Genomic DNA, 26,583 nt, shown 5'->3' with positions numbered 1-26,583 from the left:
AGCTCCCACCACAGAGCTCCTGATCCATCCCATCCACAGCCCGGCATTCCTGCTCATCCCTGCCCTTCCAGCTCCCACCACAGAGCTCCTGATCCATCCCATCCACAGCCCGGCATTCCTGCCCATCCCTGCCCTTCCAGCCTGGTGCTCCTCAGCCCTGCAGGGGCACCAGGGTCAGACTGCCCTGGGGTTTGGGCAGCAAAGCCTCTCCTCCATCCCTTCCCATCCTCCGACAAGGCTGCCACGAGATTCCTGGTTCTGTTTGCTGTCATTGCCATAGTTTTTGTGTTTATTTGCCTTGTTATACGCACTAGCAAAGAACTGTTATTCCTATTCCTAGCCTGAGAGCCCTTTAATTTCAAAATTATAATGATTCAGAGGGAAGGGGTCTCCTGCCTTCCCTAGCAGACACCTGTCTTTCAAACCAAGACACAACTGCATCACTAAACCTTTCAAGCTGTGTTGGTTTTGTTTTTGGTTTTGGTTGTTTTGTTGGGTTTTTTTTTCCTTTTTCCTGCTGTTAGTACCGAGTGGTTTGTGCTTGACTGATAATTCCTGGTGAAGCAAGCTGTTGGTGGGACAAGGTGGGGGTACCCAGCTCAGGAAGCTGTTGCTCCATGGCGTAATGGAGCTAATGGCAATGCAGCTGTGGGTACATCTGATGTTAAACTACCATTATTGAAACTTTATGATGCAAGAGACTGCCAGCTCTCCCACTTGCAGCATATAAATTATGTCAATTGCTCACGCACTTTTTTTAACCCTGATTTCTCTTGAATTATGGATGATAGACAGGGCCAGAATTTGCTTTTAGTGTTCCCTTGTGACTGTGTGTGTGCTGAGTGCGCTGAGCAGTCATAATCTCTGTGTGTGCAGTCAGGGGATGTGTAACATAATTTGGGCTATGACCATAGAGCTTGTACCCTTACCATTTAGGGAGTTACAGCATCTGAAACTTGGAGCTATTTTGGGGTAGGGTGGGTGCTTTGATGCCAGGTTTGACCCGCCGAGGCTGGAAGGTTTCATAGCTGTGAACTCCGCATCCCTGATGGGTTTTTGAAAGCCAGTGTGGTGTTCCCTTTCAAGAGAGCCCTCCGTTGTGGGGATTAGAGCCTGTCTTCCAGGCTTCATTGTGGGGAGGGACAATAGCTCCTGTCTGCAGTGAAAATATTATGATTGCCGTGCTTTGAAGTTTTCCAGCCCAGATGTGTGGTGGTGGAGTGAATTCACCAAGCTATTCACTTAGTTAACTGAATACTCTTGTGGAGGTAGGGAATGGGTTTTCCTGGAGCAAATTAAAGCAGCACACTCCAAAGGTGATGGGGACCTGCTAAGCTGCTGGCCTTGCTGTGATTTGGACTATTGGTACTGTTCCTCAGCAAGGAAACCTTTTAAAAGTGTCAGTGCTGTGCGTGGATATCATGGTACTTCTGTAGAAGCAAGTCAAGGCTTTTAAGCTGCTTTTAAGATAATTTCTGCAGCATTTATTGAATAATGTGTGTTTTAAGGTGTACTAACAGAAGGTGTTTGTAAATTATATGAGGCAGCTACAGTGTGTCTGCACTCCTGTTACTGCATCTGGGTTCAACATAAAATTTAAGATTTCTTTTTCTTGCTTAAATATGAAGAAAGCTTCACTCCCTGGCATATTGATTTTACAAGCATTAGCACTTTAATCAAACAGCTCTGAAGTGTTGCTCTTCATTAACTGATCTTTAGAAGGAAAGTGCAAACTGTTTGCATTGGGTGAAGCCTGTCCTTGCTGCTAGCACTTGCAATGCCCCACACTGAAGATGTTAGACACGAGTCTTGCTTGGAGCAGAGGCAGCAGAGCTCAGAGCTGTGGAAATGGCTGGGAGAAATCAGTGTAGCCAGGCGTTGTGGCAAGTGTTGGTACAGGAAAACCCACAGCACAGTCAGGCAACAGGCTGCCCAGGGCAGTGGTGGAGTCCCCGTCCCTGGGGGGTTTTAAAGGACACGCGGATGTGGCACTGAAGACAAGGTGTAGTGCTGGGGGAACAGTCAGACTTGATGGTTTTGCAGCCTTTTCCAACCTAAATGTTTCTTTGATTCTGTGATTTCGTAGAAAATGTCTTTAGGCTTATGAAGCAATAACAGAAGCAAATCTTAGAGGAGATGGGATGTAAAATTCTTTTATGTGGCCAGATGAATCCTCCTGCAGATCCTTTTGCAGAACAAGGTGCTGCTATAGAAACTCATGCAGCAGGACCAGGCAGCAGGAGCCAGTGGGAATCTGGGCTGGACACTGCTCCCAGCTGTGCTGCCCATTGTGGCACATCAGGGGATGTGAGGGCCCTTGGCTGGCCACTATTATATTTGTAATACTGTTTACAGGCATAATTATGAGGTCCTATTAATAGTAAGCATTATATAACAAACACATTTACAAATAATGACTTCATAATGTTGCCTAAATCATTGCTTTAAAAGTGGCTAGAACATTACCTTACTACAGTAATGTTTAAAATCTAAAGTATGCCATCAAAGTTTTATTTCCTTTCATATTTTCCTTATTCTTCTGTCTTCTTGTTTTTCTATCCATGCTTTTATTTTTGACATTTTGGCATATGCAGACAGTCAGCAGAAAGATACATTTACCAAAAGTACTGTGGAAGCACTTCCAAAGTATTGAACAGTGTCTCCTCCCAGCTGCAGTCTCTCACTGGCACACAGACATGTAAAATACTGTTATGAGGCCATTTAATGGGTGTAGTTCATTGAGACAGGAGAGAGGTGCCTGTTCTTCCCTGCCAAGAGCCGCGTGGTCCCCAAGATGCTTTGCAAGCACAGACCTCTCAGAAGAAAATCCCTTAATCCTTGGATGAGCAAATATGATGAGAATGTTCTGGCTTTGTTGTGTGCTATGATCTAATTGAGATTTAATGCATTCTGCCATGTCCCTGCTGTGGACTCCCTTTGGACCCTCTGGTACAAAGCTCGGTGTTGGCAGGTTTTTTTTTTTCTGTATCCTGATTTATGCCTTCCAAGACTTTCAGGTTGGTTTTTTTTTTTCACATGTAGAATAGTTGTGCTGGGAGAGATGCTCAGGAAGGGAAGAAATGAGATTCTTGGTTTTCCTTTCAAAATGCAATATTTGCTTTAAGAGTATTGAATATGATTCTTTCATGTTCCCACCCCACTGTTTAATAACTATGTATTTGCCACTGATCGTGTTAAATGCATCTGCACCTCACACAATGGTATTTAATCCCACAGCAATATTTCAGTATAAAATCAATTGGAATTGCCAGTACAAATGTGTGTAACAAATCCAGTGGGAGGAGGTTTTGGACAGCTTTTGGAGCCCAGTAGCTCTGGTCTTGTAAGGAAATTCAAGGCCACAAAGCTGCTGTGCCAGCCTGGGGACACTGAGCCCCTGTCCCAGGTTGTGCCTTTCCTTACTGATCAGGGACATGCACTGGGTTTTCACATAAAAAATCCAAGAAAAATGGTCATTCTCCTCACCTCTAAACTCCATTCCTGAGAATCAGAGCCCTCTTTCTAATGGAGGAACATTTACATGGGAAGGGATGCTTTAATTTTTGATTGTTTTACATGTTTTAGGCACTAAAGTGGATGTTGTTGAGGCAAATAGGACTTTAAGTGTGAACTTTGGGAAACTTGATTGCAGTTCAGGATCATTCCTGTCATCACACAAAGAGCAATTTGCCTGTTTCTCATTTCCTTTTTTCTTCCCCTTTCCCCTCCTTGCCAGCTGGTCATTCACTCCATTTCACTGTGAGACCCACGGGGGGTTTTATTTATTGACAGTCTCAGACCTTTTTTCCTCCAAAATGGGCACTCTGCATGTTCTTCCACCTGAGTAACCTGGAGGCAGCCATTTAGTGCCTGCAGGTCTTGTTGGAGTCAGTAAATCACCCCCCAGGCTCCCTGTGGGGACCTGCTCTGCAAATGCAGCTCCCATTGGTGTCAGTGAGGATTACAAACATGAATAGTTGGCAGCTCTGGTTGGTCCTTTAGGTAGAAACAAATATTTCCATTGAAAGATGCAGGTTTTAAAGTTAAAGCTGTGCTACATTATTTAGTGCAGAAAATTTTAAAATAATACTTTTTTTGCCTCTTTTTTTTTTTTTTAAACATGAGCTCAGTCTCATGGACAACCCCAGCTGTAGCAGCTCTGAAGTTGTTTGAATCTCCCATGCTGGGTGTTAGTGGGAACAGGAGCAGTTGAACACATGCACATCAATAGGAGACTCGGAAGCATAAAAACAGAATTCTCTCCTGCCTTTTCCCTTCCTGTAGAGAAAACAGCCCCCATTAGTACAGAAAGCTTTGGCAAGGTGGTATTTGCAGTCCAAGACTGGAAAGCAGCTGCCATCCCCAGTGTGTTGTTCAGCAGAGGACTTCACTTTTCATTGCTGCCAGTAATCCTATTTACTGTGAGCACAAAATGCCAGCTGGATTTTGGCTGCTAGGTGTGATGTTCTGTTACAAATGGGTCGACACAATTTTGTGCTGCAGTGGATCCCATGGAGCCACGCACAGGGATGCACTGCCCAGCCACACGTGGGGACTGTCAGCCCTTTCCAAGTCATGGTGTGATGGGAAGAGCCAGCCTGGGGGGGATCAAACACAATTTTTGTCTCTAAAGCAAATGTTTTTGGAAGTGAAGTTTTTTTCCCCAGGTGTTTCCAGTCCTCCCTGTCATGCTGCTCATGTATTTCCTTTGCAAGCTTTAGGCTCCTCTATTGCTGTGCTGAGCTACAGAATATTCCAGCATGCCAGGCTGGTGGGGAGGCATTGGCTCCTGGATTGGGTCTGCAGAGTGGGGGGACGTGGGTGCCTTGTCAAAGGGCAGTACCAGGTGCCTCTCTGCTGATAATTCATCACTTGAGCTCTATGTGCTTATGGAAGAGTTGTGTCCTTGGCACAGGATATTCTTATTTCCTATTTACTTTAATTTATTTTTTTTATTTATTTATTGCCTTTACTCCTGTGGAGTCAAATATAGTGACATTCACTGCTTTTTTTCTTTCTGGTCAGTCATCCAAAAAGACTGATGGAAACGCTGTCTCCTTCCTTTCTTTTGATCTGTTCCTTCATTCTCTTGTTCCCTCCAAGCTGCCCAAGAGCTCTGTGTGCTGATCCAAATGGAAAAGTAGCAATGACAGAGACTGGAGTGACAGACCAGGGAGCTTCTTGAATTGTCCCCCTTTTCACAATGAGATTTCATTTTTCTAAGGCATCAAGGAATGAGCTTGAAATATAAGGTGGTAGAAAAGCCCAATTCCAGTCTCCTATCCAAAATAGGCTGCCTACCTGTTCTTGGCTCATGCTGGGCATCTCATGTCTCTGCCTTTAACTGGTGCCACTGGTTTTCTGAGGCTTTCATGGCATTTATCTCGCCTGTGTTCAGATGTCAGCACTGCTTTGAGCTCCCAGATGTCTGTGCTCACCTTGTACTCCTCTCTTGGTGTAGTTGTGCAGTATCCATGTGGATCAGCCCCACAACATGCCCTGCACCAAAGTGCCTTTTGTTCTGTTCCCTTTCTTAAAAGAATAAAAAGCCTCATAATGCTGCCTTTGCCCAATATACTCTGATGTTGATGACTGATGATTGCTGCTTATTCCAGCTTTTTATCTCAAGCTTTTCCTCTTCTGCTATTAAATGTGACCCTCTTGTTTTCATTTGGTGCCTTTGTATTTGGTGCCTTCGAAGGGAAACAGTGTTCAGTTGTTTTTATCCATTGTTTCTTGTTCTTATTCCATGTACAGAGCACTTTCAAAGGGAAGGGAGTGAATACATGTACTCCTATTTTATGTCCACCCTTTCAGATCTCCCCACGCTTTCCTGGTGTGGTGATTGAGGAGGGCTCCCACACCCTGAGTGCAGGCTGCTGTCTTTGTTTGGCAGCAGGATAAATCCTGGACAGACTCTTTGCATGGCTGTGGACCAGCACTGATGCCATGGAAGGGAAAAAGCTCATTGTGAGGGTGAGGGGAAGGGGCTCTTCCCTCCTGGGCAATTTCTCAAACCAGATGCCCAGCCTTGCAAATTAAGAAAATCAGATTAAATCAAAACCATCTGAAACAAAAATACAGCCATTGCAGGAACCCTTAATTAGTTACGGATTTTTGTCTATTTTTTTGTCTCTTCTGAATTTTTCGTTTTAGATTGTAAGTCCCAACCTGAGAAACCAGTGATATATTCTACTCCTAAGAATAAAAAGAAAAAGCAGCTAATCTTAGCATTTTGGTGCTAACACTCCATTTCTGCACTGGTACCTTCAGAGCCAGTTTTAACATTATATGAAGTTTAAAGGCTTTTCACTTTCAAAATAGCTTTTTAGTAGATTTTTTTCATCTTACTGTGTTATCCTTTCAGTAGCTTCAGTAGCCAATAACTCTTCCATCAGGTAAATGCACTTTAAAATGCTCACTTCAGCACAGAGCAAATACAGAAAGAGTAAAAGGTTTGTAATGCACAAGAAATGACATTAATTCTGCTGTCCTCCTTTGCAGAAGAGCACAGGGAAAAGTACTGGGGTTTGTTACGTCAGGAGTAAGAACAGATCTTGAAATGTCGTATTCAGAGGAGAAAAATCTTTATTCACATTCAGAGTAATTTCCATTATTGATGCAACAGTGAAATCCTCAGCGTGGGGTGAGAAATAGGTTTGACCTGGGGACAGAGCCTCAAAAGTCTGGGTTTTATCAATGGCTGTTAGGTCTGATGGGCACTTGCTGACAGACTCAAGGGCTTTGTCCTAGATGAGATTACAGTTTCCATGTGTTAGTATTGGCTTCAGATGGAGTTAAAAAAAATGGTGTGTCCACAAAATACAGCTGTCCTAGCTTAGACAACAAATAGAAAATTAAACAAGTGGAGAATTACAAAATCAGCACTAGGTGCCAAAGACCTACATGCAGTTGCTTTAAAAATAGTGTTTCTCCTTATTTCTTACTCTTGGAACAGGAGTTCATTAAGAATAACAGAGAATGAGAAGGAGGACTGCAAATTGTTATTGATTGGTGTTGGGCTGTGGAGATGTTTCAGTCTGGTTTCAAGCTCCTGGAGCCCTTCATGCTCACTGTCACTGACCAGCACAGAATTAAAGCTTGGGGAACTGCAGTCTCTTGTGCTAGAGAGAGGGGAGCTGCTGGGACACATCTGGAGTCAGGAATTTAGCGGGGGGGTGTTTGTAATTTTTAGATAGGTTGGTAACATTGCAACATTGCAGTTAAAAGCAAGTTGCTCTGCCTGGCCATGCACACACACCTGAGTGCAGCTTTTGCTGCATTGCTTGGCTTGAGCAGTGATCTCAGTACAACCTTTGAGCTGCTGAGCAGATGCCACCATTGAGCAGAACTGGGTTCATTTCAGGGTTATGTGCAGTCTCAGTACAATATGTACACTTGTCTTTGTGACTGTCCCTTTGGAAGATGTTTGGTTTGTTTGGATTTGCTATCATTTAAATGTTTGAGTTTTTATGACCCTTAACAGATGAGCACTACATAATGTATGTAGAGAACATTTTAAAGAGACATCCTGTTCTTACTAATTTTTAAAGGCAGTCCCAAGGTGGGATGCAGTCCTGCACATGCTGCCTGCAGTGTGCCTCACATGTCTGCCTTGCACATCCCTGGAAGTGTTCAAAGCCAGGCTGGATGGGGCTTGGAGCAACCTGGTCTGGTGGAAGATGTCCCTGCCCACAGTGGTGGGATTAAACCAAGATCATCTTTAAGGTCCCTTTCAACCCAAACCATTCAGTGATTCTAGGAAAACTATTTTATAAGATACCCTTTCTTCTGTATCCCAGTGCAGATATGTTATATCTTTCTTCAGTGTTTGTAATTCTCCCCATAATGGACCTGTTTGGCTCCTGACTCATACTTGTGCTGTGTGGTAACACTCCTGCACTCATAATCTGTGAGGCTCTAGGGCATCTAGGTGGGAAAACATAAATGAAACGTCTTGGGGAAAAAAAATGAAAAGACACTGTGCAGCCTGAGTTTCTGTGCAACAGTTTCAGGCTGGAGGTTTATGCTGATTTTGGTGTGATGCAGGAGGGACACTAATCCTCTAATCCTGTTGCTGGGGCTTCTCCTCAATCAAGGAAAGTGTCCATGAGTCAAGCACAAGTTTGGCTTTACTCAGGAGAAAAAACCACACAAACACAAAATGCCTGCACTAACACAAATCCCATTACAACTTAATAGCTTTAATATTTTTTCCCCTTTTATTTCCAGCAAATGTCAACTTCTACAGAAAAGCAGCAGTTCTCAGAAATAGACTCAAAATGAATCCAGTCCCTAATTTTCACTGAAGGCAGGCAGAGCTGTCTGCCTTCCTTTAGGTGTAGTAGTAAATGACAAAAGAGTTGCAAATTGTACATAGATGCAGCTATTGATAGATTCCATCTGGAAGCTTTTACCCTTGTAAATTAATCTGCTTTGGGACGAAGGGGCAGGAGAAGGAAGGGACACAAAAAGACTATAGATTCATTTTCTCAATGGATCAAGCTGAGTTGTTCTTTGACATTATCATCCTAAAGATTTTTTCCTCCTTCACAGCTTGCATTGTCTACCTTATCTCCAGTGAGGAGATCAAGGAAGGAGGGTAGAATTAGATTAGATATTAGGAAAAAATGCTGTGAGTGTGCTGGAGCCCTGCCATAGGTTACCCAGAAAAGCTGTGTCTGCCCCACCCTTGGAAATGTTCAAGGCCAGGTTGGCTTGAAGCAATCTTGCCTCGTGGAAGGTGTCCCTGGCCATGGCAGGAGGTTAGAATAGATGAGCTTTAAGGTCTGTTCCAACCCAAACCATTCTGTGATCCTGTGATTTAATTACTGTATATTTAGCTTTTGCCCTCTGCCAACCTCCATCGTTTTCTAATCTGTTCTTTCTGCCTCTTATACATCTTTGGGTTGTGTTTAAACAAAGATTTAGAGATGTTCATCAAGAACATGACTCGTTTGTTCGGTTGAAGTGTGTGGCGTGCACCTCTTAAAGAGAAGGAGATGCTTCTGGAAGTGCCAACACTGTGGTGACACTAATGGAGGGTTCTAACCTGTCATGATGAAACCTCCTGCAGCAGCATTTGAACAGTTTGCTGCAAGTCAGGTGATTTTTAAATTTACACAGAGCTGAATTCGAGAGTCATGTAATAAGGAAACTGAATCAGTATTAATTATAAAAGCTTATCTATTCCTCTTCCAATTAAAAATAAATAAACAGAATAATGTTCCCTTTATTTTTTTGTTACCACAATGATGAAATGTGTTTCTGCTTCTGTTCTTTGGCCTCAATGAGCTTTATAAACTGATGTCTGAATGAAAAAATAAATGGGAAACTAGAAAAGTCATTCTATCCAATCTGAAATAGCATTACATTTGTGCTTATATAAGGGGAAAATGGGCATGCAGTAAACAAATTGATTTATTTTCTGATAAATGATCTTATTGCAAAGCAATGAGTCAAAAAATAGAAAAAAGAAGAGATTTCTGTGAGACTGAAGAATGCTGTCGCGGTGCCGCTACTAAGCCCCTTGGCTTCACCCCGAGCCAGCCCAGGCACCGGAGCAAGCGGAATCCGAGCCGCCCCTCAGCGGAACGAAGGGGTCAGCCCTGTGGGTTCTTGTCCCTGGGAGAGGCCGGAACGGCAGTAGGATAACTGAAGCGACGCGCTAAGAGCGAGAAAGGAGGATCCAGCCAGCCAGACAGAGGAACCACAACTTTAATCCAACATAGCACTGTCCAGACCGAAGTGGAACCAGGCTGAACTGGAACTGGATCCCGAACAAAGAAATGCACCAGCTTATATGCTTTCGGGGTAGGGGAGGAGAAATGGGAGTCCCTCTTTGCGGCAACCAATGGAACCTTGACACTTGGGAGATAAGGGGAAGGGTTGCAAGCCTTGAACCAGTTAGGGGATAGGGGAGGGATAACACAGTGGCGGGAAGAGGGGAAAAGGTAACATGTGACCAAGGGGAACTTATGAATTTCAATTAAGGGGGGGTGTACAGAACATACAACATTGTGCAGAACATACAATATAGGACCCACCAGCCTTTCATCTTTTCCACATATCTAAATCCTTCCTACTTGGTAAACCACCCATGTATCTTTCAACTTCTCTCTGCCTCAAAACCCTCTTTCCTATATCCTTCTTTCAGCACCCTCTCCTTCTTCCTTAAGTCTCTCTCTTTAAATCCTCTCCCTCGTCTGTCCTTCTTTTCCTTGTCACAGTCCTTCACAGCACCTGCTTGTTCCTGCTTACACTGTCCCAACTTTCTTTGTGGAGTCCAACTGAGGTTTAACATACTGAAATGAGGAAAGTCCAACCATCCACACCACCACATCTCCCCCTTTTCTTTTATTTTTGACCCTGTGAGTCCTATCTCAGATATCCGAATTGAGGGGGGTCCACCAGGTGTTCAGAACGTGGGTATGATTCTGCAAACCACTGCTGTTGAGTAGGCCATTGTTCTCGAGGAAAGCTGCGCACTTCTTCCACGATGATTTCAAGCTGTTCAGCCTGCTCGTCCTCATCAACGAAGCTTTCCTCCTCCTCCTTGAACACTTCTGGGCCTACTTCAACGGCTACTCGGTGGACTTCAGCTTTGAGTGGTGATGTGGAGGAAGAAATCAAATTCTGCAACATCTTTTTCATTAGTCCAAGGCTGGCAATAGCAACAAAAAGCACAAAAACAATTAACAGAACAGTTCTAAGAATCGATCCCGTCCAACCCGAGATCCCCCATCCCTTGAACAAATTACTGAGCCAGTCCCCGTATTCTTGCTTGATGTCTCCTATCATGTTTTCCATTTGTTTGAGTGCCTCGCGAGTCCCCTTGGCCCTAGATGTCAAATTAAAGCAGCAGAGCCCCTCAAACTCCTCACACGAGTGACCGTGGAGGAGCAGGAGGTAATCGATGGCTGCACGATTCTGGAGGGTTGCCTGCCTCGTAATTTCCTCATCTTTCAGGAGGTTTGATAGGGCCCTAGAAGTCAAACGGGATTGCTTAGCTACCCAACATTCCAAATGGCCTAATTCTCCGAGGGTCTTAGCAATGGCGACCCACGGCGCAAATACTGTGATTGCGATGCCTTTAGATCTGCTCCAATGGATAATTTCCTCATCGCAATCGTCTGCCAATTTTTTGAGAGAGTAGTCTTCTCTCTTCTTTCTAGAGTGTGCCAATAGATGTGCACCCTTTGTAGAATTTTGTGTAACCCAATCCAAAATTTGTGATTTGTTGGGTGAAAACAATCCGAGGGTCCCAAAGGTGCACGGGCCTCCGGAGAGGTGAGAGGGGATACCTGCCCATGCGTGGTCTCCGCAAATCAAGAATGTTCCCTTGGGAAGCTGGCGGGGATGGGCAAAGACCTGGGCTGATTTTTGGGGAGGGATTGGAGGATAACTAAAGGACACAGCGTTGCACCAATGAGTATTAAAATGGGCTTTGGAGGAGACAAAATGACGGTGGTGACGCTGGACGTGGTCGTTGCGGATATGAAAACAAGATTCGGCTCTGGCGGAACCTAAGAGCTCCAGCTCCTGAGGCTCGTTTTCTAACTTTGGAAGACTTTTAATATAATTGTACCACGCGACGATGTAATGGGCATGCTTTAGGTTATGCTCCATTTTAGCAGCTTCTTGTCTAAGTTTTTGAGCATAACCTAGAAGCATCTTGGGCATCTCACGATCTTTAAATGGGATCCCCACGAGGCAGGATGCCATGGGATTCGCGGCACTCGCTTGGTTGAGACATATGTGGTCTTGGCCCAGTGATTTGGCCAAGACAGCCCAGACGTTCTGTTGCGGCTGGGGGACGAGCCACGCCTGGGCGATGGTCAGGAGACTGGCGAAGAGGACGGCTGAACTGATGACAGTCTTGGCGCTCATGGTTGGACGGATCTAAACAGAAACTCAGAAAAACAAATCGTTACAAAGTGGGAAATCACAGAAAAAGGGGTCCTCCCAGCCTTCTGACTGCTCCTCCTCTTCCTCTGAGTCACTGGACTCACGCCTTCTGCGGCGGAGAGCCGCGGAGGCGACTTGAGGCTTTTCGTTTTCTCGGACTTTTGTTTTTCTTTCGATATAAGGCTTTACCCATCTGGAGGGTATCCACTTCGGCCCGGCATCAGTGGAGACGCAGGCGTACCCGCGCCCCCACGTCAAAAGCGTCAGTGGACCCTCCACTTTCCCTGTTTCGGGAAACCTTACTGTCACCGGCGGATGCTGCTCACTCAGGTCCCAGTCGCGGTTGCTATTGAAATGCCGCACAACGGGCGGATCTGGTTTTTCATAAGAACAATTTAGGAAATTTAACACATAAAGTGCCCTTGCCAATCTGATTGATGGAGTTTCAACCTTCAGGACTGGTCTTTGCTGTTGAAGGACCCGTTTGACGTTCTGATGGGTCCTTTCAACAATGGCCTGACCCGTGGGGGAGTGAGGGATGCCCGTTTTATGCTCAACTCCCCATTGCTGCAGGAAATCTGCAAGCTCCCTGGAAGTATACGCAGGGCCATTATCTGTTTTAATTTCCTTGGGGATGCCCATGAAAGAGAAGGCCTGAATGAGGTGTTGGATGACGTGGGAGGCCTTCTCCCCTGCGTGTGCGGAGGCATAGACTACACCCGAGAAGGTATCAACGGACACATGCACGTACCGGAGCCTCCCGAACGCCGCCACATGGGTGACGTCGGTCTGCCAGATTTCACAACTTCCCAGCCCTCTGGGATTGACTCCGGCGTGCATGGTCGGCACGGAGTGGGATTGACACGATGGGCACGAAGCCACAATCGCCCTGGCCTGTTGCCGGGTGATACGAAATCGGCGGACCAGGGCTGGTGCATTCTGATGGAACAAAGCATGGCTGAGCTGTGCCTGTTGAAATATGTCAGGCAGTGGGGTCTTTGTCACAGGAGCAGCGAGAGCATCTGCTCTCCTGTTGCCCTCTGCAACAAACCCTGGCAGATCGGTGTGCGACCTTGTGTGCATCACGTAGAAGGGGTGCTCTCGGTGGGACACAAGCTTTATAAGCTTCGAGAGCTGCGCATAAAGCGCGTCGTTGGAAACCTGCTGTAATACTGCCTGATCAGCTCTGGACACTACCCCTGTAACATAGGCAGAGTCGGTAACTATGTTTAGCGGTCCGGGAAATCTCTCTAATGCCCTGACGACTGCGGCCAACTCAGCGACTTGAGGCGAACCCTCAACGATTTCAACATCACTGTCCCACTGCTGAGTTTCGGGATCCTCCCAGGTCATCACTGACCTGTGAGAAGCCCCGGACGCGTCTGTAAAAACGGTCAAGGCCTGGAGTGGTTTTACACTTCGGACACTCCTCAATGCCAATTCAAAATTTCCATCCAGATTGAACAATTTGTGGGCCGGCCGATGAATTGAAATTTGGCCCGTAAAAGAGTCCAGAGCGAATTGTAGAGCTTCATTATTTTGAAGCAGAGTTTCCAACATGGGTTTGGTGATCTGGCCCGAGGATAATTTGATGGGGAGATGGATGCACTCAAAGTCACAACCGGCCAACTCGCAAAGGCGCGTACGTGCCTTGCGGATCAGCTCAGCCATGATTTCTTGTGGCCTCGTAAGTCTCTTGGGCCGGTGGTGGCTAAGAAAGACCCACTCTATGATCAGCAGTGGATCTCTCCCCCCGTGGCCCTTGGTGTCATGCTGTGTGGTGTTCGAATCCCACTGAAAAATGACCCCAAAAAGATGCGGGAGCTTACCCAGCACCACGAACCGAAAGGGTAAGCCGGGGTCACATCTGTGCGCCTGGCGTGATGACAACGCCTGTTGTACCTTCTCCAGTGCTTTCCTTGCCTCCGCGGTGAGCGCCCTGGGAGAGCTAAGCTCATCTCCCCCCTTCAATAAATCGAAGAGGGGTGCTAGATCCTCCGTGGAGAGACCCAGCCAGGGCCTCACCCAATTCAACTCTCCGCAGAGTCGATGGACATCCGCAAGGGTCCGGACTGATGTCCGGATAGCCAATTTTTGGGGAACAATGGTCCGCCGTCCGATTTCCAGCCCCAGGTATTTCCAGGGTGGCATCCGCTGAATCTTCTCTGCTTGCAGCTCAAACCCTGCAGCAACTAACAAATCTGTTACGCGTGTGAGGACTCTATCCAGTTCGCTTGTTGTTGGGGCGCAAATGAGGATATCATCCATGTAATGGTGGATGATAACCTCCTCCGCGGCTGCGCGCACAGGACGCAGCAAGGAAGAGACGTACAGCTGGCACATCACCGGGGAGTTCTTCATACCTTGGGGAAGAGCCCTCCAGTGATACCTCTTCCTTGGGGCCGCTCGGTTGATGGTAGGCACCGAGAAGGCAAAACGCGGTGCGTCATCCGGATGTAGGGGAATTTGGAAGAAGCAATCCTTCAGATCAATAACTGCCAGATTCCAATTTCGGGGCAGCATGGCAGGGGATGGCATTCCTGGTTGGAGGGATCCCATGTCCTCTATAACGTTATTAATTTGTCGAAGGTCGTGAAGGAGGCGCCAGCGCCTTCCGTCACTCTTTCGAATGACGAAGACGGGCGAGTTCCAGGGGGAATTCGTTTCCACGATATTACCCTTCTGTAACTGCTCCTCCACGAGCTCCTCGAGCGCCTTTAATTTCTCCTTGGATAGCGGCCACTGGTCAACCCACACTGGATTATCCGTTTTCCAATTCAGTTTGAGGATTGGGCGCTCCTCAGTGACCGCTAGGCAAAAAACCTGAGGGGGGTCTGGGATACTAATTGTGACCCCCCATTGGGACATGAGCTCCCTACCAAGCAGGGGCCGTTCATATTTGCAAACGAAAGGGCGCGTATATGCCAATTGCCCTTTCGGCCCCGTGAATTTCACCATGCGCGCTGATCTCTTAGCCGATTGAAAACCCCCTACTCCGGAGATATTCGCCGGCGCGTCCTCCAAGGCCCAATGTGACGGCCACTCCCGGGTGGGAATGACCGTGACATCCGCTCCTGTGTCAAAAAGAAGACCTTTATTAACGGACTCATCCCCAATGGACATCGTACATTGTATTATAGGTTTTTCTTCTGTGATCCGATGCACTGCGTTGACTGAAAGTGGCCTTTCCTCAGGGTAAACCTGATACTGATCTGGCCTGGTGTGTGGAATTGCCTGGGCCACTATTTGTCCCTTTGGGTGGAAAGCTGGGGGATGAGTGGAACGCAGCCAGACATTGAGGAACCTGGGGTCACCCTTATAGGTCCCCGGGTATACCTCAATGTCTTGCGGAGTGTATTTACAGTCCCCAACAACAATGAACTTACCTTTCCTTTGAAACGGCCAGTCCAGAAGGTCTTCGCAATCCACGCGAACTGGGTACCAGCTGGTATCTCTGAGGTGCGCACTGTGAGTGAGCCTCAACCTGTAAGGTTTACAAAATGGTGTTAACGTCAAGTCCGGGAAAGTTCCCTCCTGGGAAGGGTAAAGGAAATGCCAGTCCGAGATAGTTGTCTTGGTCCAGTGACCCCCAAAGGCGTTGACTGCCTTCTCTTCTGCACTGCCCACCCTGTTGGGGTCATCATGCCGGGTGGGCCCGCACTCCCCCCCTAGTTTTTTGAATTGTGTTCGGAGTCCTCCTGCTGCGGCCGAGGCTTTGCCAGCAAGTTATGCGGGCATTGGCTCACAAAATGCCCTTTTTCATGGCAGAGGTAGCACTCGACCCGTGCTCTGGCTGGGTTCGACGCTGCCAGCTTGCGAGCCTGTGGGCGACGAAGAGTCGCATCTTCCGCAGCATGCACCTGCCGAGTTCCCTGCTTGCTTGCGGTGGTCATATGTTGAAGCAGGAAAGGGACCTTTTGCTGGCAAACTTGCAGCATCACCTGTAGAGTCCGTGGGGGTTCTGGAGGGAGACTTAAAATCGCTTGTTTGCACACATTATTAGCATTAGCAAAAACAATCTCCTCCAAAATTCTCTTACGGGCGAGCCCGTCTGTTACTTGTATTTCTAAAGCTCTAGTCATCTTGTCCACGAAATCTACAAATGATTCTGTGTCCCCTTGCCTAATCTGGGTGAACGGCGGCAGGGGTGCACGAGGCTGCATCGTGAAAAAGGCTTTGCAGGCCAGGTCTCGCACCCTAGGCAAAACTGCTGGTGGAATGAGCAGTGCCTGAACTTGAGGGGACTCGAAGGAACTTTCTCCTCCCAGCAATTCAACAGTAAGGGGATTACCTCCCTCATCAATTGCTGGGAGTGGCAGGTGCGGCAGCTCTTCCCGCAGGGCTTGCCTAAATGCAGCAAGCCATAATTCAAATTCAGCCGGTGTCATCAGGCAAGAAAATAATTGCTTTAAGTCTGCAGGAAGGGTTGTCGCAGCTGCTAGGTCTGCCTGAAGGAGGCCGCGGAAGTACGGGCTCTCTCTCCCAAATTCTTTGTGTGCCTTACATAAATCTCGAATTATAGTTTGTGAAAATGGCTGCCAATTCGGTTTAGGGTCGCCACCCCCGCGAGCCCTTCGGTAGGTGACAGGCGCAGCTGAGAGATGCACTTCCTGGTTTCCATCGCTGTTGTCTTCCGGTTCCCTACCGTGGGAACCGGAAGAGGCAGCGTGGGAACTACCATTCCAAGATGGCCTCCTTCCGGGGTGGGGAGAAGTGCCTGGCTCCGCCCCTAGGGCGGGCCAGGGGGCAGGAGTGGGAGGAGTGTCAGCGTGGGAAAAGGGAGGGACCGAAGGCGGGGTTTGGGCGGCCACAAAGGGAGGAGACATCGGGTATGTGGGAGGAGCCATGGGTGGAGCAAGGGAGGGAACAGAGGGGGCGGGTGTGGGAGGGACCAAGGGGTAAAATGGGTTGGGCAGATAAAAGGGGTTGGGCGGGTATGAAGGGGTTGGGTCAAGGAAGGGATTGGATTTCGGGGGAGGGGGACGCGGGGGAGGGGTAGGAGAACGGCGCGAACGGGCGCCATCTTGTGTGTCGCAGGCGCCATCTTGTGGCTCCTGTGACGCAGCAAGATTAAATCTAACTTTCGGTCTATAACGTGGGGAGACAGGGGAAGGGCTGCGTCCCCGGGTCGCTTGTCCAGGGCGACCCGAGGATTCCTCAGCAGTCCGGACAAGACTGCTGAGGCTGGGGGACCGGGAGTTCTGGCGAGAGCCTGGGCTGGCAGACCTAGGGTCTGCGGCTCTCCTCAGAATTCCCTTCCGAGGAACACGGGGATTGGGAGAAGGGGAACGGGAAACTGGGGCGGGCGGTCGCGTTGGCTTTTCATGCAGGGGAGAGCTGTTAGCGATCGTTTTAAATTTGACAATCAAAAACATAAAATCTTGGGGACATTTATCCGAATTGGCCGCCTTTTTTTCGATCGCCTCCCAGTAACGGGGGTTCCTTACAAGCTCCTCAGACGTGTTACTGAACTGCACGGAAAGCCACCGCACCAGCCGTTTTAACGAACCGCGGGAGAACTGAACCTTGTTCTCCTCCAAAACCCTAACAAGAACATAATAAACTCCTTTCTGGGTGGTCGAAAGCGAGGCACCCATCTCGCCGGTGTTGAAAAACCACCCTCACCCAAGACCGGACTAACTAAATCTCAAACAGAAAACCGTAACTGCCGCAACTTAAAAACCGGGCAACCCTGCACTCGCTAAAGCCACCGATCCTCCCGGCGCGCGGCACACGCAACGTCCCCAAAAACCCGACTCTCCCCCAGCTCCGAGCCTCCCTCGAGAGCTGGCAGGAGCACTCGAACGAAACAAACCCGAACGAAAAGAACTAAAAACCGCCTGGGCACGACCAAACCGGGAGCGAAAACGAAAGCGTTAACCCCCCGGTCCTGCGCAGACTTCTCCTCGGAGCCCTCCCCCGTGGCTTGGAGAGGGGGTCCTGATCGCGTGCCCCCGACGGAGGGTACTTACCTGCGGTCTTGGGGAACCCTCAGCGCACAGAAGACTTCGCCGGGAGTGCTGCCGACGAAGCTGCCTCCTGGATCTGCGAGGAGCGCTCCTCCGAAGAGGCTGCTCGACTCGCAGCGGTGGGACCGCCCTGGATCTGAAACTCTTCGGTGCTCGCGCCTGGTGCAAGCACCGCCAATCCTCACGGGGACCACAAAGAGGGAAGACAAGAGCCTCCACGGAAACTCAAGGCTTCTCCTCAGGGTCCCATCTGGGTCGCCAGCCACCTGTCGCGGTGCCGCTACTAAGCCCCTTGGCTTCACCCCGAGCCAGCCCAGGCACCGGAGCAAGCGGAATCCGAGCCGCCCCTCAGCGGAACGAAGGGGTCAGCCCTGTGGGTTCTTGTCCCTGGGAGAGGCCGGAACGGCAGTAGGATAACTGAAGCGACGCGCTAAGAGCGAGAAAGGAGGATCCAGCCAGCCAGACAGAGGAACCACAACTTTAATCCAACATAGCACTGTCCAGACCGAAGTGGAACCAGGCTGAACTGGAACTGGATCCCGAACAAAGAAATGCACCAGCTTATATGCTTTCGGGGTAGGGGAGGAGAAATGGGAGTCCCTCTTTGCGGCAACCAATGGAACCTTGACACTTGGGAGATAAGGGGAAGGGTTGCAAGCCTTGAACCAGTTAGGGGATAGGGGAGGGATAACACAGTGGCGGGAAGAGGGGAAAAGGTAACATGTGACCAAGGGGAACTTATGAATTTCAATTAAGGGGGGGTGTACAGAACATACAACATTGTGCAGAACATACAATATAGGACCCACCAGCCTTTCATCTTTTCCACATATCTAAATCCTTCCTACTTGGTAAACCACCCATGTATCTTTCAACTTCTCTCTGCCTCAAAACCCTCTTTCCTATATCCTTCTTTCAGCACCCTCTCCTTCTTCCTTAAGTCTCTCTCTTTAAATCCTCTCCCTCGTCTGTCCTTCTTTTCCTTGTCACAGTCCTTCACAGCACCTGCTTGTTCCTGCTTACACTGTCCCAACTTTCTTTGTGGAGTCCAACTGAGGTTTAACATACTGAAATGAGGAAAGTCCAACCATCCACACCACCACAAATGCTCCTCAGATGGGAACAGGATGTCTTTTGGTTTTGAACTTCTGGTAAAACTACAAGATAATACTAAGAAAATTAAAATCACAATCAAGTAAAAAACATGTTTGTGCACGCATGCGTGTGCATATGCATGTTGCTACTGTGCTTCACTGGGTTTCTCACAGCACTGGAAATAAGGGTGCCCAAGGAAACATTGAATTAAATCACAGAATCATGAAATGGTCTGGGTTGGAAGAGACTTAAAAGTTCATCTTTTTCCAACTCCTGTGCCATGGCCAGCTATACCTTCCACTAGATCAGGCTGCTCCAAACAGTGTCCAGCCTGGCCCTAAATATTTAATCTTTCTGATCAATGCAGGAAATATATTAATCTTCTGTTAACTTTGTGCTGTCTCTTGTCCAGCTGGTTGTGGGGACCTGCTAAGCAGCTCACAAATGCAGGGAAAGGCATGATGCCATTGGGAACTGCACAGATTTACCTTTGTGTCTATACCTGCTGCACAGGAGTAATGTAATAAAACTGCCTTTGGTGTGCAGTACCTATCAAAGTTAAATTCAGATAAACTTTTAATAAAGAGCAATTTTATTAATTGCCTCTTTATCAGCTCCTTTCAGAAGAGAACCATCAGGAAAATTGTGCATAGTAAAGTTTCATGGCAAGGATATAAATATATATGGTCATATATGGTCTCATACCTGTGTTGGTGTTTCTTCCTCAGTAACCTCTGTATATACTTTACATAGTTTGGATCTTTTCATCTCTGTGTCTTTTTTCTCTTTTTTCCTGTTAGTACCCTTACAGACCACAATACCATTCAAAAATAATATTTGATTAAGCTTTTGATCTCATAGTGGTTAGATGGATTTGAAATGGGGCAAAATTAGGCTAATCACACTAAGAATAACATAGTTACTTCTGATTTTCAAATGCCTTTCATGGTATGACCTCCAGTGGTTTTCAGAGTTCTGACAGACAGTAACATCATTCCCATTTTCAGATGTAAAAATTGATACAGAAATTTTTTCTATATTATTGAGAGCTTCCTTGGTGTTGTTTGCAGGGTAACTGCTGTTATTGAGCTTCTGTTGAGCAATTACAATTTGTTTTCATTTGGTATTAAACTGCAGCCACAGATTCAGCAGTTCCCTTCATTCTGGTGTCCTTGGTGCAACTATTTTTGTCACAACCCTCCTTTCATGAGTCTATTTTCCTTTTCTTTTGGGGTCAGTTTTGTTTCTTAAACTCTGTGAATCCTCCTGAAATAACATGGCTATCTGGGAAGTCTTGCTGTATTTTGTTCTGAGGAGGCTGTCCATATTACCCTGCCTTTTATTTCATGCAGAGCATCTAAACTGGTGAAAATGATTGATTTTCTGTCCTCCTCTGATGTGTCCCTCTCCACCCTGTTCCAAGGTGTGCACAAACACACAGAGTCGTCTCATGGATCTTGAAAGAAAATAGTTTATACCTACAGCAGATCATATGCTTAATACACGTCTTATTCTCTGTGTTATTCTCCAGGACAAGTCACCATTTTTGCTGTATAAAAATAAATAAATTATAGCAACAGGAGGCTAGTAACAGAGACAATGAAATTGCTGATGCCTTGCCTGGGTGATTTACCACAGCTTCTCTGCCTCTCCACTCTCATATTAGGTACAAATGAAAAACCCAGAAACTCTTAGAGCAGACTATTATGAAATTCCTGCTTTGTTTCCTTTCTTACTGTACTGTGGCAGTAATGACATATGCAGCACACAGTCAGCTTGCTGATCATAACCCAGGCTCAGTATGTAGCTCAACTTTGGTTGCTTCCAACCACGAGTTACTCAGGAGTCCATTTAAGATGTGCTGGGTAAGGAAGGTTTAGGAAGCTGTGCTGCAGCATCTGATTTTGTGTCATCAGCAAAAATGAGCTGTGGCAAGGGAAGTGCATGGGAGGTGTGTGGTTGTGTATAATCTGTGTGTGAATGGATGTATATAAATACACACTTGAACTGTACATCTGTGTGTATCACCATCATAAAGGGTTTGATTTTATTTTTATTTTATAAACATTTGCAAGGTGCAGCACTGCCTTGGAATGACTTGGTGTAGAAGCTTCCAGCAGTCATATATAATTAAAGTTTCTAGTTTTAGCCCTAGCTCTGATACAATGTCTAAACTTCTTCCTTCAGCAATAAACCTGGATACCCAACTACCTGCTGGAGCTGTTACTTGAGGGCAAACTCGCTTTCTACCTATAAATGTAATAATTTACATTTCTGCTGTATGTAAGCCACTTTTTATGAGCAGTGATATGATAGATCCTGTTTGGTTTTTGGGTTTGCTTTCTCCAATGTGTTTGTCTGGTTGGTCCTAACTGAAACCAGTGCTTGTCTTGAACCCAAGCTTCCTTTGGGAGTTTTGAGGAAGAAATAGGATTGTATTTGGGAGTGAAGACAAAAGCATGCATGCCTTAGTCTGATCTGTAACACATCTAGTGGTGTGCAAAAGGTAGATGAGGTCCCTATCCTTAAGAATTAATGTGCAGTTAGGGGATGTGCATTCTCCAACGTGGCAGGAATGTCCTAATTTCCTCATTAAAGTCTTTGAGATGCAGGCAGACTGTTAACCAGCCTTACAAAATTCCTGAATTCAGTTATTTTCTGCCTGCACCAAGCTCTTGTCAGTTTTCCACTGGAATTCTGAATTTCTCAGGGACAACCAGAAACTAATTTGAGAAGTCAAGTGTGTTCATGGGTGTATGAGACTGGGCTTCCTCTGTCCATCATCTGGCCTTAATACAATGTAACACCTCAGACTCTAGCCATGTTGAGTACAGTTAATTAGTGTTGAAGAGTGGCTTGTTTTGCAAGCTGATAAACTTTTAGCCTATGTAAATTACTCTCTTTGCAACTAATAAATTGAATAAATTATGCCTTTTCCATGCAGTACAGTGGGGCTCATAAATACTTTGTGCAGCTCGTTGGTAATTTCACTTGACCACCTTTCCCATTTCTGTTTCTAATAATCCTTGTAAAGGTGAGGAATTCAGTCACTTTTAACCATTCCCAAAAAAGCAGTGGAAGGAGTGAGCTGCACCCCAGTCTCCAGCCTGTGGGACCCAGCTTGATGCAATCAGGGAAAGTCCCTTTCCATGGCTCATGGAGCTGCTCCAGATGAATTAGTTACTTGGATAAAAACAGTGCTTGTACAGTGAAACACTTCCTTTCCTCTCCACGTACACTGCTCTGCTGTGTTTCACACCCTGCAGCTGTCCTTGCTGGGCACGGGGTCTGTTGGTACAGCTGAGTGAGCTTGTGAGGAGCTTTAGTTCTTCAAAGGATTATGCAAATAATAATTGAATTAAAGAGCTGCTGTCAACATTACCAGGTTCTGGCAGAGATAACTGATGTTAGCACTCTGCTTGCAGACACACAGATTTCAGAGGACTTGGACTAGGAGAAGCACATCAGGATTCCTGAATACTTGAATATTTCCTTTCTGGCAGTTTGTGGGGTACCTTTATTATTCCCTTAAGCTGTTTAACCAGGAGTTGTCCATCTGGGAACACAGAGTAAATTAAACTCTGAACAAAATGAATAAGGCATAAAGATAGCCAGGGTTTCTGGGTTTTTTCCATAGTAACTGAGATAGATGGAGGAAAGATTAAGTATTTTATTTTTTTTTTGCAAGCTGGTTCTTTAACAAATCTTTGCTGTAACATTAAAAAACTTAAAAATCCCATTTGAATAAAAATGTTTTTCTTCAGTTATGCAAATTTTATATTACAAATTAAATACCAAAAATACTTGAGGCTCTTAAAAGGGTTTTTGTTGCTGTCAGGGCAGGGTGCAGCTGTCACCTCCTCAGATGTGACCTGGTGCCTTAAATCAGAGCAGTACCTTGAATGAGGAGGCAGCAATAACCTTCAGCAGGATGCATAACACAGTCCTTGGCTGGTGCAAGCTCTGAGCGATCAATTTTTAGTGATCAAGGCAGCCCGCAAAGGTCTTTGCTGTAGTTGTACCTGAATTACATTTATATAGACAATAATAGCTCCTGAATCTTGATTTTTAAATAACTTTAATATCAACAGCAGTCTCCAAAACACGTTTTTTGGGGCACACTGTGATGGAAAAGGCAAGTGCCTGTAGCAGTGCAAGTCCTGCCACTGAGAGGAGGAGGAAGAGCATGCTGGACCAGAGCTTCCTCAAGTCCTCATCCTTTAGGCTGCTCTGATTTACAGCAGGCACTGATAAATAATATGACCTTTACAGTGAGGTCTCCCTGAGGTCACAAAATTTGCATTTCTGAGGATAATTTGCAAAAATTCTGGAACAATTAGTAAAGTAAGTAAAGAATAGTCAGATATTCCTTCCATTGACTGTGCTTTTTTGCACTGCTCAGAGATGCTTTGACCTTCTAGTTTATTACAAGTCAGGAAAAGTCAATATTTCTTAGCTTGCCAAGTTGGAGGAATTTTAATGAGTTATTGAGTCAAATAGTTAATCCTCCAATAACAGACTTTTTTCCCTTTCAGATTTACAGTGATAAAAACAAAGGCTTAATGGGGCCAGGAAAAATGGGGTTTTTTTAGAAACTCTTGCTTGTCTCTGTGCACATGCTTTTAACTCCTTGACCACAAGCAGATGAAATGGAGCTTCAACACTGGGACATTTTGTACTGGCATGAAATGCTGGGCAGGCAGGGGCTGTGTTGATGTTAGCAGGGAATTCAACATGATAGAATGGGATGGAAGTAGCTGGTCCTGATGCTTCTCACATCTGTTTTACATGTGATAGGGGGCTATGGATGAGATCTGGTCTGTGCTCCTACACTGAACTGTTTGGCTGCTGGAAAAATCTTTGAAGGGAAAAGCCCTGGGTGCACCTCAGAAGATGTTGTGGCACTCCTGTTGCTGTAGGATGTGTTCCACTGGGTGCTGCAGCACATCTGGAGTAGTGCTTGCACTTGAACAGCCTCTGAGAGCTGGCACACACCAAAACCTTCCCAAGAGCCAAACTTGCATGTGGTAAATGTAAAGAAAAGGGATTTGCTTCCAAACCATCTTGTTGGTCCAGACTGAGTCCCTGGCTCAGGGGCAGCCAGAGTCTGTGGCTGTTAGAAGGCTGTGCAAGGCTGGCAGTGGTTTTTTGCATGAGGAAAGGGTTATTCCTGGTATAATTATGCCTTTTGCAATTCCCCTTTGTAATGCTCAACTTGGTGAACTCCAATTAGCATAGTATAATCTAATTTCCTGAAACTCTCTTCATTGAATGTAATGCTAATTATTGCACTGAGTAGTGGCTTGTTTGGAAGTGCCCTGTCCTGTGTGAGTTATAGTAATGTTTTCTGTAAGTCTTTAAGTGAGGAAACTTCATAAGCAGAAAATGTTAAGGCACAAGGGCAGCTTCCTTACCCTTTTAATAGTATCAAACAGCACGGTAATATTCAGAATATCATATCCAGTGAATTCTTAAAAGTAATAGTTCTTTTTCACTATATGTCATTACTCAGAGTGTAAGAATAGATACTGATGGTTGCTTTTACAATGTCTAGCGTTTTCCCATATTATTCCCTTCAGTGATATTCAGTCTTTCTTGGGGGTTGTTTTTTCAAAAACTCTCAGCAGTTGTTTATCTGAGCTTTCCTTGAAACCTGTGTGAATTTTAGCCTGGAGGATGTTCTGCTTCTGGGTGGGAACTTCTGGCTCCCAGGGTGAGAGTTGGACTCTAAATGTGGACAGGGGCTGAGTGCTGACATTTAGGGCACTTTTGCTGAGTTTTGTGGCTGGAATAGTGTAGGGTTTCAGAATTACTTTCTGAATGTAAGTCATTGTCAAAGTTTGGGCTCTGAAATGCTCTCTGGGTTTTATTCTAGGCTCTAGTTTCATGAAGAGCTAAAAGAACAAGAGGTCATGTGTCCATCACTTTCCCATAGAGCGCTTTGAGCACAGGCTCAGTGTTGTGAAAAGGGAGAGCTGGAGGCCTGGCAGTGCAGATCTGAGCATTCTCTTCAAGCTGCTGCCGTACAAAGGGGAGCATTTTTTGCCTCCAAACCCTCTGCTGCTCCTGTCAGGGCCGTGCTGCTGCAGCAGCCAGGTGTGCTGTGCTGAGGCAGGCGTGGCTCACGGTGGGTTTTCCCTCTCCCCAGTGCTCTACGGGCAGGACAGGCTGCACGCGTCCTGCGAGAAGAAGTTCTGCGGCCGGGGCAGCAAGTGTGTGCTCAACAGGGACACCAGGCAGCCCGAGTGCAGGTGTGTGCAGGACTGCAGCTCCAGCTACATGCCTGTCTGCGGATCCGATGGCAGGTTCTACGAAAATCACTGCCAGCTGCATCGAGCCTCGTGTCTGCAGAGGAAGAAAATCTACATTATCCACAGCAAGGACTGTTTCTTCAAAGGTAGGGCACTGTTGAAAATAAATACTTCTGTAGAGCTTTCATCAATTGTCATAATCCTGGTAAATGGCTGAATGGTATGTTTTATTTCTAAGAGCTTAATTTTTCAGGGATGATTTATTCTGGGACAGAAGAGAACATACACAATGTTTTATGCAGCTATTAAGCCCCTGAGTGCCATCACCATGCAAAATGTAATCATACTGGGAACTGGTAAATAATTAACATCACTGTATGCATTGTGTGCGCTGTAGTTGTGCTGCTCAGTACTTTCAGCTGCCAGTGTAATAACTTTTTACAATCCAATTCATTTGAAAAGGCTTTGAACAAGACAAAGATGTTAAGAAAAAGTAGATGGTATAAACAAAAGTTTGCTGCAACACTGAGAAACAAAAACCTAGTTAGGCAAATGACAGGCAAAAGAAAGGAGCTGTTTAAATGAAATAAGGAGTGGGGACAGACTTTAAATAAATTTAAAGACATTTCTAGTTACCAGTGGTATGCATACATCTGGAGCTCTTACTTTTGGTTCAGTAGCAAATTTCATTATCATCTTTGCACCAAAGCCAGTCCCATGTCTTTCCCATTAATATTTTGTATGCCATGTACCAGCCTGTCATCAAGGGAGACTGCAGGAGTAGGAGCACATGATAAAATGCCAGGGAATGGAAGAAGCTGTAAATTATTTTACTTGTAATGAGAGGTCTCATAAAGGGCCTCACTAGAGTATATCTTGAAAGCTCATTGTCAAATATGACTCCATATACCTACAGGAAGATTTGAGTGGGTTGTTGCAAATATATCCAGTGACATTTACGTGATCAAATATGAAAATAATTCTTTTATCTTCAGCTCACTTAAGCCCCCAAGGAGATTAGCTGTATACAGAGCTATCCATCATGAGTTCTTCTTTGTTAACATGATGCTAGAACAGGAAAGAAACAGGAGAAACAGGAGCCTATTTGAAGAGTCTTATTAATATCTCCTTGTGATACCCTTTGGACATAGAAAAGCAGTGCCATTCTTGTGTCTTGGAGAACACCTTTTGTCTTTTTGTGACCAAAATTTTTCCAGCAGTGTGTAGGCTCTGGTTCACAGTGCATTGCAGAGTTTCATTTGTTTTGAAGATCTGGCTGTGGAGAGGACAATGCAGCTGGTCAGAGCATTGGTCTGGTGAGCACCCCGGGTTAGTTTGTCACAGGCAGCCTCTAAATTTAC

The 26,583-nt window shown here is 46.1% G+C and overlaps 1 protein-coding gene across 1 annotated transcript in view; it reads left to right on the top strand.

Moving 5' to 3' along the window:
• The window catches only part of FSTL4 (follistatin like 4), a 217,739-nt gene that overhangs the window by 49,468 nt on the left and 141,688 nt on the right, over nt 1-26,583 (top strand). Inside the window, exon 4 of the mRNA XM_063413684.1 lies at nt 25,120-25,368. Coding sequence (XP_063269754.1) covers nt 25,120-25,368 — 249 coding nt within the window. The remainder of the gene's footprint in view (nt 1-25,119; nt 25,369-26,583) is intronic.

This window comes from Prinia subflava, chromosome 16 (assembly GCF_021018805.1).
Source record: "Prinia subflava isolate CZ2003 ecotype Zambia chromosome 16, Cam_Psub_1.2, whole genome shotgun sequence".
In the NCBI taxonomy this organism is placed as follows: domain Eukaryota; kingdom Metazoa; phylum Chordata; class Aves; order Passeriformes; family Cisticolidae; genus Prinia; species Prinia subflava.
The sequence above is the reverse complement of the archived record's forward strand: the minus strand, read 5'-3'. Positions and strand labels throughout refer to the sequence as shown.